The following is a 12,741-nucleotide window of genomic DNA, read 5'->3' as shown; positions in this document are numbered from 1 at the left end:
CACTCAAGAACTACTAGATGAAGGTCCCATTCAACCTAATGTCATTATTAATCAGGACAACACAGTAATGTATTATAACTTTCTGATTATTAAACTATTTTAAAATATTGATGATCATTAGAGCAAAGTTTCCATTTACTAAATATTAACTGTTTATTACACTCAAGAATTTAATCTGCTTCTTTCATCATAAAACTGTCCTGAATAAATCAATCAGTTATAAGTAAACAAATTGTCAAACTATTATGGACTTAATAGTGCATGAATTATACAGCTTTAATGAATTATATAATTATTCAAAATGTAATAAAGGGTATACTACTAAATTACCTTTTGCTTATAGCTCATGTTTCTGGTAATGAATGCTAAAACATAGAAACAAACATCCAAGTATACATGATTTTTGATTGTGTGTGTGTGCTTAATCTAGCTTTCTTGTTGGTTTCTGAGGAAATCAGAGTTTATTATAACAGAAATTAGGTCTTTTGAATGTCTTAATTAGAAGTAAGGAAGTAACAGCTGAATGAACACCATTTTCGTTTTTATTGTTAACATGGAAAGCTGGTTATGAAATTCTTTGAGTGGTCTATTTTGTTAGATTTTAATGAAAAAATACCCTGAACTCATTTACTTAGTCTTCATTATAATCAAAATGAAAAGTAGAATTCTTATGTTCCAATCAAGTTTTCTTCAACAGGTACAGACTTTTCATTGACTGTTGAACAAAATATATTTCTAAACGAAGGTTCTGTTTACCATCTTTGCTAACACTCAGTTAACTGCCACTAATAACTACCCATTATGTAATGATAAGCACTCTGTGTAAACAGCGATATTTTCTCACTGGTTGGGAAATCCAATTAAATCTCTTTCAACTCCAGTTTATACTTTAGCAAATGTCTTAGAAGAATGATGTGGATAAAACAACCCATGACTGGGATTTTTTTTATTTTGTTGCATTGTTTGGTTGTGTTGTTTTTATATAACATCTATAATAGAGCAATAAAATTAGTTGTAAAAATAGAACTGCATGATAAATGGATTTTCTATTATGTCTTTAATTACTGTGATTTGGACTAATATAGTGCTTGTTTGCAGTAGAGTTCCTCACATTCCAACTGCTGCTGAAAAGGTGGAAGCCTGTCAGCATGGCTTCATGGTGAAGGGATGGGAAGGATTACTAGGAGGCAATATTAAGGACTCTATGTGTGTATGTTCTGTATGCAGCACCTGTCCTTCCTGGAGCTTATCAGCAGAGCCATTCCCAAGGCTATGGGTACATGCATCAGACCAGTATGTCATCCATGAGGTCAATGCAGCACTCACCAAATCTAGTAAGTATGGGTTTGAAATGTTCCTTTAGGCCAGAAGTATAGCTCAGTGGTAGAGCACTTGCTTAGAGCTCTGAGTTCAATCTCCAGCACTGGGGGAAAAAAGTGTCCTTTCTTGTCTCATCTTCCCATTTTGCCACAAGAATGTAAGTACATGTAGCATACTGCTGAACTGCCATTGACTGTTTTGTCTAGGCATAAGTGATTGCCTGTTGCTATTTATATAGCCTCTTCAGAAGAAGTAAAAACCTTACAGGGGTGAAGAGTTGAGAAAAGAAAATATTAATCAGAATTAAACCAAACAATAAGAAGTATAAGACATATTCTAGTACATTTTTTATGATCAGTGTTAGCCAACTATGATTTTAATTCTGCCCTACAAAGCTTCAGATATTTGATGGATGCTAGTCATATGGTCTACAGAAGTCTAAATGTTCTCAACACAAAAGTATGATGGATTTCTGAGCTGGTAGATCTGCTCATTACCTGACTGATCATTACCCACTGCATACATGTATTGAGGTGCTACATTATAATTTGTACAATTACTGTGCACCTATTAAAATATTAATAAACTATCCATTTTAAAATATCAAATCCCCTTCATAGGAAATCTTGAAATACTGATTTATTCCTTCAGTGTCATATTTGAAAGCAACGCATGGGAACATCTAGTCTCATTATGTTTTGCTTCTCCTGGCTCTGTCCTGGCCCTTGGCTTTTATTGAACACTTAGATATAAATGACTTTTCACAACTGTAAAGTATCTTCAATGACTCCAAGGCTAGAAAGCCACTTTCCTCAGTCAACAAATACTCTTGCCTCTGAGACTCTCTGATGTTTAATATTAGCTAAATTCTTAGCCTTCATAATAACCAATGTAGGAAAATTCAATTAAAATTTTCTCATTACAAGATTTTAAAAAATAAGTACTTCAACATTCAGAACGTTTATATATATACATATATTGCCTTTTTTAAGGTCACTGTGATAGGTGAAACTATCAAGCATATTATGATTTTTAATTCTGCCTTGCATATTTTAAGAGGAAACAAGGATTATGAGTATCTGTTTAGGAAACAGTCATTTTTCTCTGCTTGGAGGACCAGGGACTAAGAGCCAATGGGATTGGGACCTGTCTGTCAGTATGGCAGGTCTTATTCTCTGAAGAATATGAGGCAGGGGAGAATCAACTAATCTAAGCTTTCTTGAGTGAATCTGAAACCTCAGTGGGGGTGTGAGGAAAGGTTGACTTTGCTATTTTAAAGTGGAGTCGTTGTCAGATGAGCCATTGTATGTATTCTTTTCATCATTCTCTTTCCTACCAATTCTAAAGTATGTCCTTGTTTCTACTCTAACACTCCAATACTATCTCTTTTCTTGACTAAAATGAAACTTGAGATCAGGACAGTGAGATGCTAGGCTCTGGTTGAACAGATTTCCGAAAATAGACCTGCTTTAAAAACCTTCCAGATGTTTGATCCTGTGTTGATTTACCGGAACTGGAACTGGTCGCGGTGACGATGTGGATAGTCAACGACCCAATCCTTTCTTTCTTTTCTCAGAGGACCTACCGAGCCATGTACGACTACAGTGCCCAGGATGAAGATGAGGTCTCCTTCCGGGATGGTGACTACATCGTCAATGTGCAGCCCATTGATGACGGCTGGATGTACGGCACCGTACAGAGGACCGGGAGGACGGGCATGCTCCCGGCGAATTACATCGAGTTTGTGAATTAATTCTTTCCTCTTGCCCTTTGAGCTTTATTCTAATGTATTCTACACTTAATCTTTTTAAAAGATAGAAAATACTTTTAAGACAACTTGGCGATTATTTTACAATAACATACACCCTTCCTTTGACAACTAGACATGCAGGTACCAGGAAGAATGGATGACTTCTGGACTGAAAAACAGCAGCATTTTCAGTAATTCCTGTAAACAGAATCATTAGGTCTGGAGACCTGGTGCTGCTAATTGTGTTTGTGGTTTCCTTTGATTGGCTATTGAACCCTTCTGGGAAATGTATTTTTGTAGACTTTAATAGAGATGTTGATTGTCCCCTCAATGTAACACGTGTATGAATCTTCATAGCTGTCACTACAAGTCACTGAAATCCAAATCTCTTAACTCAGTAACACAGCTGATAACTAAAAAAAAAAAACCCCAAAACTGTTGAGCTTTTGGTTCATTAGGCAATTTCTAACACTGGTAAAAATTGCCTAATCTAATAAATATAAGCAATGGCAGAATGAGTCTGGGTAAAATTATATTGACTGATGGCCTTAGGGGACCAAACAGGAAATATCCTTGTTCCCTAGGCCAACTGGGTCTATTTATTTCTCATCTGTACCACAGTGTATCCTATTCTCCATTTACATTCTGTCGATCGAAACACATGCTTGGTTCCACAGAATGTTAAGACCAAATAACTTCACAGCTATTCTTGCAAAGGGCAAAAATTGATGTCATCTGTATTATTTCCCTAGTAGCCTTTGCCCTGTTGCATGTCACGTGGGTTCAAGCTTCTGTAACATAGGCAGTTTCCTTGCCTGTTGCTGTTATTAATGCCAGCAGTATGGCTCCTATCTCCAAGCCCTTTCCTCTAGTTGCCAGCTCATCAGGAAAACCTATTTTGAAAAGTTGCTTGAGATTTTCCTGCTGTATTGCACTCTAGTTTTGAAGGACTAACACTTTAGAAGAAATATACATATACTCTAGTAAATAAGTGATTTAGGTATTTACTGAAGTGCTTTTGCTGACTTATTGCCGCCGTTGATTTAAAAGTGAAGGAAAGATCATAAAACCCAGTGATAAAATGAGATACACAACATACTGGTCACAACTTGGGTAAACACAAGTTGAGTCCACAGGAAGTTGGCACCACTGTTTTCTTTTGGAAAACAGTATTGGGACTCTGGAAGAGAAATCTAGCCACTAAAGACTAGTGAATGAAGAAACTTCCTTTCCATTTTCTGGTTTTTGTTTCTAAAGCATCTTTAGGGGATGAGATAGGAATATCAGCAGAGATTGCTCAGTTTAGACTCAAAGGCCATTCACACACACACACACACACACACACACACACACACACACACAGAGACAGAGAGAGAGAGAGAGAGAGAGAGAGAGAGAGAGAGAGAGAGAGAGAGAGAGAGAGAGAGAGAGAGAGAGAGAGAGAGAGAGAATGGTTGTTGTGTTTTGAGTGTCTTTGCAATCATCTGGTGGATTTCCAGCCACATGTATACACATTCAGCCCTTGCTTGTGAAATGTCACCCCTATTTTTTCCTGCTGTCCCATGGCAACTCTGCTGTCATTCTGATTGTGCCCTGTATCATGACTTACAGCAGGGTAACATTCATGAAGGATGTGATTATAGCACTGCACTGAGAAAAGCAGTTACAAAAATGCACTAAGACGTAGGGATCTTGGAGATACCTACTGCTTATGATATATTCAAGAAAACATGATATATGTTTATGATATATTCATAAAACATCCTGCACAACACTTCCTGTTGAAAGGTAACTAATCCAAAAGCCATTCACATTTTTGAACAGTCAGTACATACTGTTGAATATCTTTAGTTTCAGGTATTAGGTTAACACAGCAAAAGAAGCTTTATTACACTTAGCTGTGGCTATATGAAATTGAAAGGACAAAAATTTAGGGGAATAACTAGTATTTTTGGAAAGGGTTTAACAAATTACAGCATACTAAGCCTAACCCATTTCCATCATTTAAAAGACTAGTGGTGACTGAATCGATTGACTCCGTATTTAATGCTTGCACACAGACTTACAAATTGAACTTGTAATAAGTTTGCAAAAATCTGTGCATCCTAAACAAGGACAGTAAGTCTGCTCACTTTTGGTTAAGTATGTCTTTCTGTTTCCCCAGACTATTTTCGTGTGTGTGTGTGTGTGTGTGTGTGTGTGTGTGTGTGTGTGTGTGTGTGTGTGTGTGTGTTTCTTTATAAAAAGAGTAGTTGTTGATTAAAATTTGGACTAATTATAGGACAGGTACAATTTTTGACAAATAGAACATGTATAGGAAGCTCAAAAGAAGCCAACTTGTAATTAGGAAAGTTAACATAAAGTAGCAGTTGATATTTCATGCTTTTTCTCATTAGCTGATTTCAAGATCACATTCACTGGATATCAGAGTCGCCACACATTTAGGAAATAAGTATCCTAAAACCTTAAGTAAGCTTCATATAAATGCAAAGCAAGATGTTTCTGTTTCATGACTTGTGGGATTAATAGCAGACCAGAATTCAACTAGGAGGCACTTATTTTTAAATAAAGACAGGCTGAACAGGACATTGCATGTTCTGGAGGCTGCAAGTTTGATAGTGTTGGTGTTGTTTCTAATACTTGTCAGGACATTAAACATCTTAGCAAAATAAAGGAAACAGAGATGCGTCATACCAAAGTCAGCATCACTTAACAAAAAAAGATATTCTTGAACACCTTTTCACTTTCCAAATGCCTCCTGTCCAACTTCACTTTGGCTATTGCATACATAACAGATAAAGCATACATAACACTGACAGCTAAGGAAGAATTTGAAAACAAGCCTTTTAGAAATTGAAGTTAAAGAAGACTATGTAAATGCCAAGCAGAGGTCACTCACCTGCTTCTGAAATTCGATACGTTCTCCTCTCTGACCAAAGCACATAAAAGGAGTTTGGCACACTTTTAAAAGGTTCTGAATACAAAACTGTGCGTGGATCATATTACTGTTAAAGCAAGCATAGCAACAGAATATGTTGCTTTTCTTGTAAGCTTTTGTAGTAGAAGTTTTTAAAAAAAAACTAATTCTTGTTCTCTAGAAAGCTTTCTATTTCTAGTTTATGGCAAAATGAATTCTTTGTGTCCTGTTACAGTTTGCACATCTGCAATGTAGCCCAGTTTGAAGTCTTTATCTGGTGTGGGCTCTCCATGAAACCCCTAGATCTTGCCATGCCTTCCATCCTCCATACACCATACAAGAATTTGAAGCACAATTTCCATAAGCATCTTGCATGAATGCTGATGAAGTGAGGCAGCCCCTTTCTTGCTACTTAGTATATTGCTTGAAGATGACGAGGATGCACTTTTGCCAGTTTTAGTACAGTCTTCTTTTCCCTCACCTTCTCTGTACTAAAGTTTAGAATGCTCTAAGAATTAGGAAGATTTTTTTCAAAACAGAAATTGAAGAGGTGCCCTTCCTTTTTTTAGTTTCTTCTATCTGCAGTGGAATGTATTCAGTGAAAAGAGAAAGACAATGGCTGTGATCTTAAATAGCATACCCCTATTAAACTGGATAGAGTTTATACCAAACTTATGATATAGGTAGATATAAAAGCAGGTGCCTTTTTAATTAACCTTTTTATCATTATGGTCTTGGAAAGAAAACCAAGCAAGCAAGCTTCTGCCTATCCTAGAGTGATATTTTATTATACATAATTGGTATTTTTGTGGTGGGAAGGTGAGATTCCCTTGACAGGTATTATAGGTGATAGCTGATTGTATTTTCCCTCTTAAAGATTTAGGGCTTTAGAAAATGTGGGCTTCTTCCATCTATTTCTGGAAAGTTCTTTGGGGATTTATATATAGTTGATATGTATAAATAGTAACTTTAGGAATGGAATTTAAAGTACCTATTCTAAGATAGAATTATTGTGTTAATGAGGCTGAATTCACCTACATAAATGAGCTTTACTTTATGTTAATTATATGTTAGCTTTTGCTTCTTATAATCTGAGATGTGGCTAGATAGTGATTGTGTTGGGTCACATGGCCAATGACAATATATCTTTAGTTAAATAGGAAGCTATGTAAACAAACTTAAGGGTGCTAAAATGGAAGTGTTATTCTGAAGTGTTCATGCCCATTAGGACTGTTTTTAAGCATCTAACTGTCAACTATTGGAAATTAAAAAAAAAAGCCAAAGCATCATATGAGGCTATGTGAATGTCATCTCAAGATGCTTACACTATTAGATCCCACAGGTCTGGATGGATCCATGGGCAGATTTCCTCCCCAGTTGTCTCTCTGACTTCAGTATATTCATGGAAACTTTATCTGCTTTTTTGTGTTTGCTATATAGTATCCAGTTTGCATAGTGTATACATTACTGTAATCCAGTTGCTGTTAAGAATGATTTGCTTTCGAGGAGAAAGGGACATCTGCATTGCAGTCCCATTCTTTTGTGTTCATACAATGAACTGCTGAACATTTTGGAAGCAGCACCCAGTGTGTAGCAGGTATGATGTGCATAGAACTGTTGGTATTTGGCCAATGATAAAACTGCAAATTTGAATCATTGTAAAGCCTGACTCTGTTTACTTCCAAATATGTACAACTGTGCTTGATGATTAATTTCTAAAACCGTATGAGCTTGGAGAGCTTACCAGTTTTGAAGGGAACACTTAATGTTTTTCAAAGGAATGGGGCTTACAGAATGATACGATGTGATGAATATAATGTGGCTTTTGTTATGCAAATTGTTAACACCAGCTATTAAAATATATTTTAGTAGAGATGCTTTAATTCATTTTTTCCCCTCTACACTGTGAATCTTTAAGCCTTGGTAGATAAGAGGAACGAACATTGTACCACACAAAGTACTAACCTATGCAAACGAGTTTATGTGTTAGTAGATGTCACAGTAAGTGTCAGATAATACATTATCCTCATATAAAATACAGTGGTTGGGCACTAAAATAACACAGGAAGCCTAACACCTCACGTATTCCCTGTACTCACTAACAAACTCTTCAAGGCTACCATTGTCGTTACTGTTTGTACTGAAGTAGAAGCAAATCACTGATTTATCTACCTAAAAATGACTTAAATGGGTGTGTCAGTTGTGGCTTTCCTATGGTCTGTGCAAGTATTCACCATGAGAGATCTGAGCTCCCCCAGAGACTCTCTTCAGGGACTTCACATTGTGTGTCCTCCTTCCATTATAACACATTCACTCCCTATCTCTATACATTTGGTTTGTTAAATAAATGCAGGATTTAACAGAATGATTCTATTTCTTGGCTCTCAATTGGTTTCTTAGAGGACAGGTCATTACCCACAGGTAATATACCCTCATAATACCCTGAATACTAGATTTATCAAAGATATGCCCGGGTTCCAGCGCATTTATATTGGGGATTCATTCACAGTGTCTTCTCCTTTCTCCTGAATTAATTGTGTATGAACTGCGAACAATATGATGCCTTTTCAAGCTCGGTGTCTTTCTGATTTTATATCAAAGTGCTTCAATAAAGCATCATTGTAGTTCACTTCTTTCAAGATTAAATTCTTCACATGCCCTCAGTACTACAATTCTAATTTTTGTACATTTATAAGATGAAAGAAACAGCTTGGAGCACAAAACAGAAATGCACAATTTGAGTACATGAAATGGGAGGGTACTCAGATTTTTCAGCTAAGAATGGCTCATTTATCTTAAAGCATAATTGCTTTTCCCCTTGATTTTCCCATTATTGGAAATGTGAACTAGTTCCTAGTTTGGGTCTCATATATGCTTCACTAGGTTGGATCTGACCTTTATTGTATTATTTTGTAAAAGTCCCTCTTTGGTGCACAACTGTACAATGCTAAACATTGCAGACAAAAACCTCATAGAATAAACACTAAATTCTACCCCATTTGAATTTTCTGGGTTACTATTTTAAATTCCAGAAGTATGAATTTGATATTTTATGGTATCATTAAACATACTCATAATATTTGAAAAGACAAAATAATAAGAGTTGTTTGTGTACTTAAGAATTCACTATTATTCTCTTCCTTCAAAACTTTGTTTTACATTCATACTTACAAATTTACTTCTAGAAACTGGCCTACAAAAGACATGGATACTTTTTTCTGACTTTAAATAATTTAGACATTAACTACACCATGCTGGTAATTTTATTATCTTAATTTTCAAATTTGTGGAATTAGTTTTTTAGATAACTAGAGCATTGTAAAAGAAATACTCAGACATTTTAAAAAAAACCCAAGAAGATTAGATAAAAAGGAAGTTTTGTTCCTTTCTTGGTATAATCTGCTTCTTTGACATAGAGTGATTGAAAAAGAGTTTTGTGATAGCAGAAAGCTGGGTAGGGTCCAAGGGTGAACTGCTACTTGTTTTTTCTGTAGTACCAAGCAAAATTCTCATGCCTTTGTCTATTATGTGTTTGAGCGCAGTAAGGTTTAGATGAAAATGAAGAATGAGAAATGGGTTTAAAAGGTGAAAAGTCAAACTGAGAAACAAGGGTCCAGTTGCTGATCTTGTACTTATGCCACAGCATTAAAAAAAATCTTTGTTGCTTTCATGTTATTTCAATTTAATTTTTCAGTACCAAACATGAAAGAGGATAAGAGACCAAACTAGAGAAATGAGCAAATGTGAACTCCTGTTACTCTACTTGAGAAAACAGAACTTTGCCCTACTCCAGCCTTGGTTTACCTGATTGTTCTTTCCATGAACTAGTTTCCTGTTCTTGACCTTGGTTAGCCACCCTTATTTTCCCAGGGGTTTCTGTCCATGGCCATGTGGCCCCAATCAATGTTTGTTCTAAGTGGATAACCATGTTATCACTTATTCTGTACAGCTGTCTAGATCCTCAGGGTGACCCAGCCTCTTGCGTCACAAGCACTTTGCCTGTTAGGGAGGAAAATGACTAAATCTCCTCTGTGCTCAGTAGATAGAGTGAGCTGGCAAACTGGTGATATGATTAGGAACTTCGAGACCTCGAGAAAGAAGTCTACAGGAAGCATAAGGTATGAGAAAGCAGAAAGGATGCCGAAGAACAAAGCCCTGGGACAGGGAAGAGGCTTTGAGGCAGCGGGTGAAGAGGAATATAGACAGAGGCTGAATCTAGAGTGATTATATTATATTGTAAATGGTGGCTCCTTTTCAGAGACACCCACTTTTGCTGCCAAGGGAGTGTCCCTACCGCACCCTAAGTATGGAAGGGATGGGCCCACCTGTGTGAGTTTACCTGTTCTGGAAGGGTGGTAACCTGTTCTTGAGTGCCAACAGGGCCTTTTGGTGAAGCAAGCCCTATGTTTCTTTCTACCATTACATGCCAACCTTCCATTTCTTAAGATGTGTTTGAGTGACTGTGGGCCTTGTTAACACATGAGTTTGATCACAGCACCCAAACACATCCATCATCACGAACTACAGGGTTCATATTGTCATACCTACAGGTACAATAACTGGGTAACTCATCTGGACAAGGAGCAATATACATGGATGATGGAAACATTGTACAATGTGCTTCCCAGAGCAACACGGAGAGATAGCAAATGGGATGGAAAGACCAATTGCATCATCATATCACAATTGAAATGTCACATGGATTGACCTTTAGGTTTTTGGTTTTGGTTTTGGTTGCCTTAAGTTTTATTGTCTTCATATATATACATATATATGTGTATATATATATATATGTCTTAGTAAAATCACATAAGTAGCAGTTAACATGGGCTTTTCTAGCCTTATGAATGGTAGCAATAATGAATACCAAAATCAGTTTAACTTCTATTAGTAGGTAGGAGTTTAGGGGTTTAGAGAATGTTCCCATAGATTTCTAAATTTTGGCAAAGAAGAGTGGAATGGCTGGGGCCACCTTAAGAGCAAGACATAGGATCTAGTGTCACCAGAGGGAAGCTTGAATTGTTTGCAGACTTTTATTAGAAAATGATTCTCCAAGGCTTACTCAGTGATAGCTCTTGATTAATTTAGCCACGACACATTTACTTCTTCAGCATTTAGTCTATCCAAGCAATGCAGCAAAGGAACATTCCTCTTCAGGTGTTCTTATTGGTAGGGGGAGACTGATAGCAAGCTGCTAATTATGTGTTTCGGCAATCAGTCGCTTAATTATGATGTCAGGTGTCATGGAAGGAGAGCCTAGAGTGTTGTGAGCTCTTGGAGCTGGGGAGGGGTGAGGCATAGACTCAGGAGGAATAGTGTGGAAGCCATTGTTTGAACTGACTTCCGAGTACAGTGTGGAAAAAAGCCCCAAGTCCATCTTAGATGTGCATACCTGGGAAGAACCCAGTTACTGGTAGGAAGTAACAGAAATACTCCAGCCCTCTGTTAATATTGTAAATTCAATGGTGCGGGCAGGTTTTCATATTTTTAATACAATTGAAATGCTGGTGAAAAAAAGGCAGTATGTATGAGCATGACCTTTGTGTTACACACACTGCTTTATTCTAATTATGAACCATTTTACTTAAAAAAAGAGTCAGTAAGCTGCAGAATGAATTATATAAGCAAAATTTCAATATCTGCAGAATGATGATGTCTTCTCTGGAGTTTCTTGTGTCTTTATTTCCTCTCCCAGTGTTTTTAAACATGTGCGCCTCCTGGGGGCTCATTGCCATAATGTCTACAGCATGGTCATCGTTTAAGATGGTCTCCTGTCCTGTTTGGATTTCTCAGGTTCAAGGACTGCCATTTCCATCTTATCCTTGGTATGAGATACTTAAGCTACATTAACTGGGTAACCCAGAGAAAAGTTATTCACGATGCAATGAAGGTGTTGTTATACATTTGGAATGCATCCATACTCTGAGGTAGACCATAGACCTTATAGAATTCTAGCAAAAATATTGAATCTGCCTCCTCCACAAGCCTGAAAATGTGACTATACATCCTACCTTGAGCCATTTAAATTAATGATTGGACATGTTTAATCTTCCAGTTGATCAAAAAAGAAGGCTCTTGTGTGGGGAACACTTAACTGATATTTACAAACATTTCCTGATGCTAGGTGCTGCTGGCTCATGCCTGGAATCCTAGCTACTCAAGAGGCTGAGATCTGAGAACCATGGTTCAAAGCCAGCCCCGGAAGGCAAGTTCATGAGACTCTTCAATTAACCACTAGAAAACTGGAAGTGGAGCTATGGCTTAAAGTGGTGGAGCATTAGCTTTGAGTAAAAACGCTTAGGGATAGTGCCCAGGCCCTGAGTTCAAGCCCCACATCTGACAAAAAAAATTGCCAGGTCCCTGTACATCTTTCTTCTTGAAAGTTCTTTTTTTCCCATTTGATTAGCATATTTTAAATTTGTGGATTGATAACTTCCATTGTGATATTTCCATATGTGAATGTTATATTCCTTAGTTAATGTTAATATCCCATTCTCATGCCTTACCTTCCACACTCCTCATAGTCCCTATCACCCTAGTAGAGGACTTTTAAAAAAATATGTATATATATATTTTTTCAAGACAGTGTCAACACAAAGTGATTTCTAGATCTTTATATCTTTTGGTTGAGTCCTATTTTATGCAGCTTCGTTTGCATAAAAGCCATATTCCCACTGTCAATGTCGGTAGCCTGAGCACCTTGCTCATTTTGGATGACTTCCCTGAAAAGGCTTCTAGGCGTGTACTGCAGCAC

At 37.0% G+C, this 12,741-nt stretch overlaps 1 protein-coding gene across 7 annotated transcripts in view; it reads left to right on the top strand.

Annotated features, from left to right (window-relative positions):
• Positions 1 to 7,860, top strand: part of Nebl (nebulette) — a 99,667-nt gene extending 91,807 nt beyond the window's left edge. For all 7 annotated transcript variants that reach the window (XM_069990479.1, XM_069990480.1, XM_069990481.1 and 4 more), the window contains 2 exons: positions 1,228 to 1,334; positions 2,897 to 7,860. In XM_069990479.1, coding sequence (XP_069846580.1) covers positions 1,228 to 1,334; positions 2,897 to 3,073 — 284 coding nt within the window. In that variant the 3' untranslated portion in view covers positions 3,074 to 7,860. The remainder of the gene's footprint in view (positions 1 to 1,227; positions 1,335 to 2,896) is intronic.
• Positions 7,861 to 12,741: the final 4,881 nt, after the last annotated feature.

This window comes from Dipodomys merriami, unplaced genomic scaffold (genome assembly GCF_024711535.1).
Source record: "Dipodomys merriami isolate MVZ:Mamm:240054 unplaced genomic scaffold, mDipMer1.0.p SCAF_4, whole genome shotgun sequence".
Taxonomy (NCBI): domain Eukaryota; kingdom Metazoa; phylum Chordata; class Mammalia; order Rodentia; family Heteromyidae; genus Dipodomys; species Dipodomys merriami.
The sequence above is the reverse complement of the archived record's forward strand: the minus strand, read 5'-3'. Positions and strand labels throughout refer to the sequence as shown.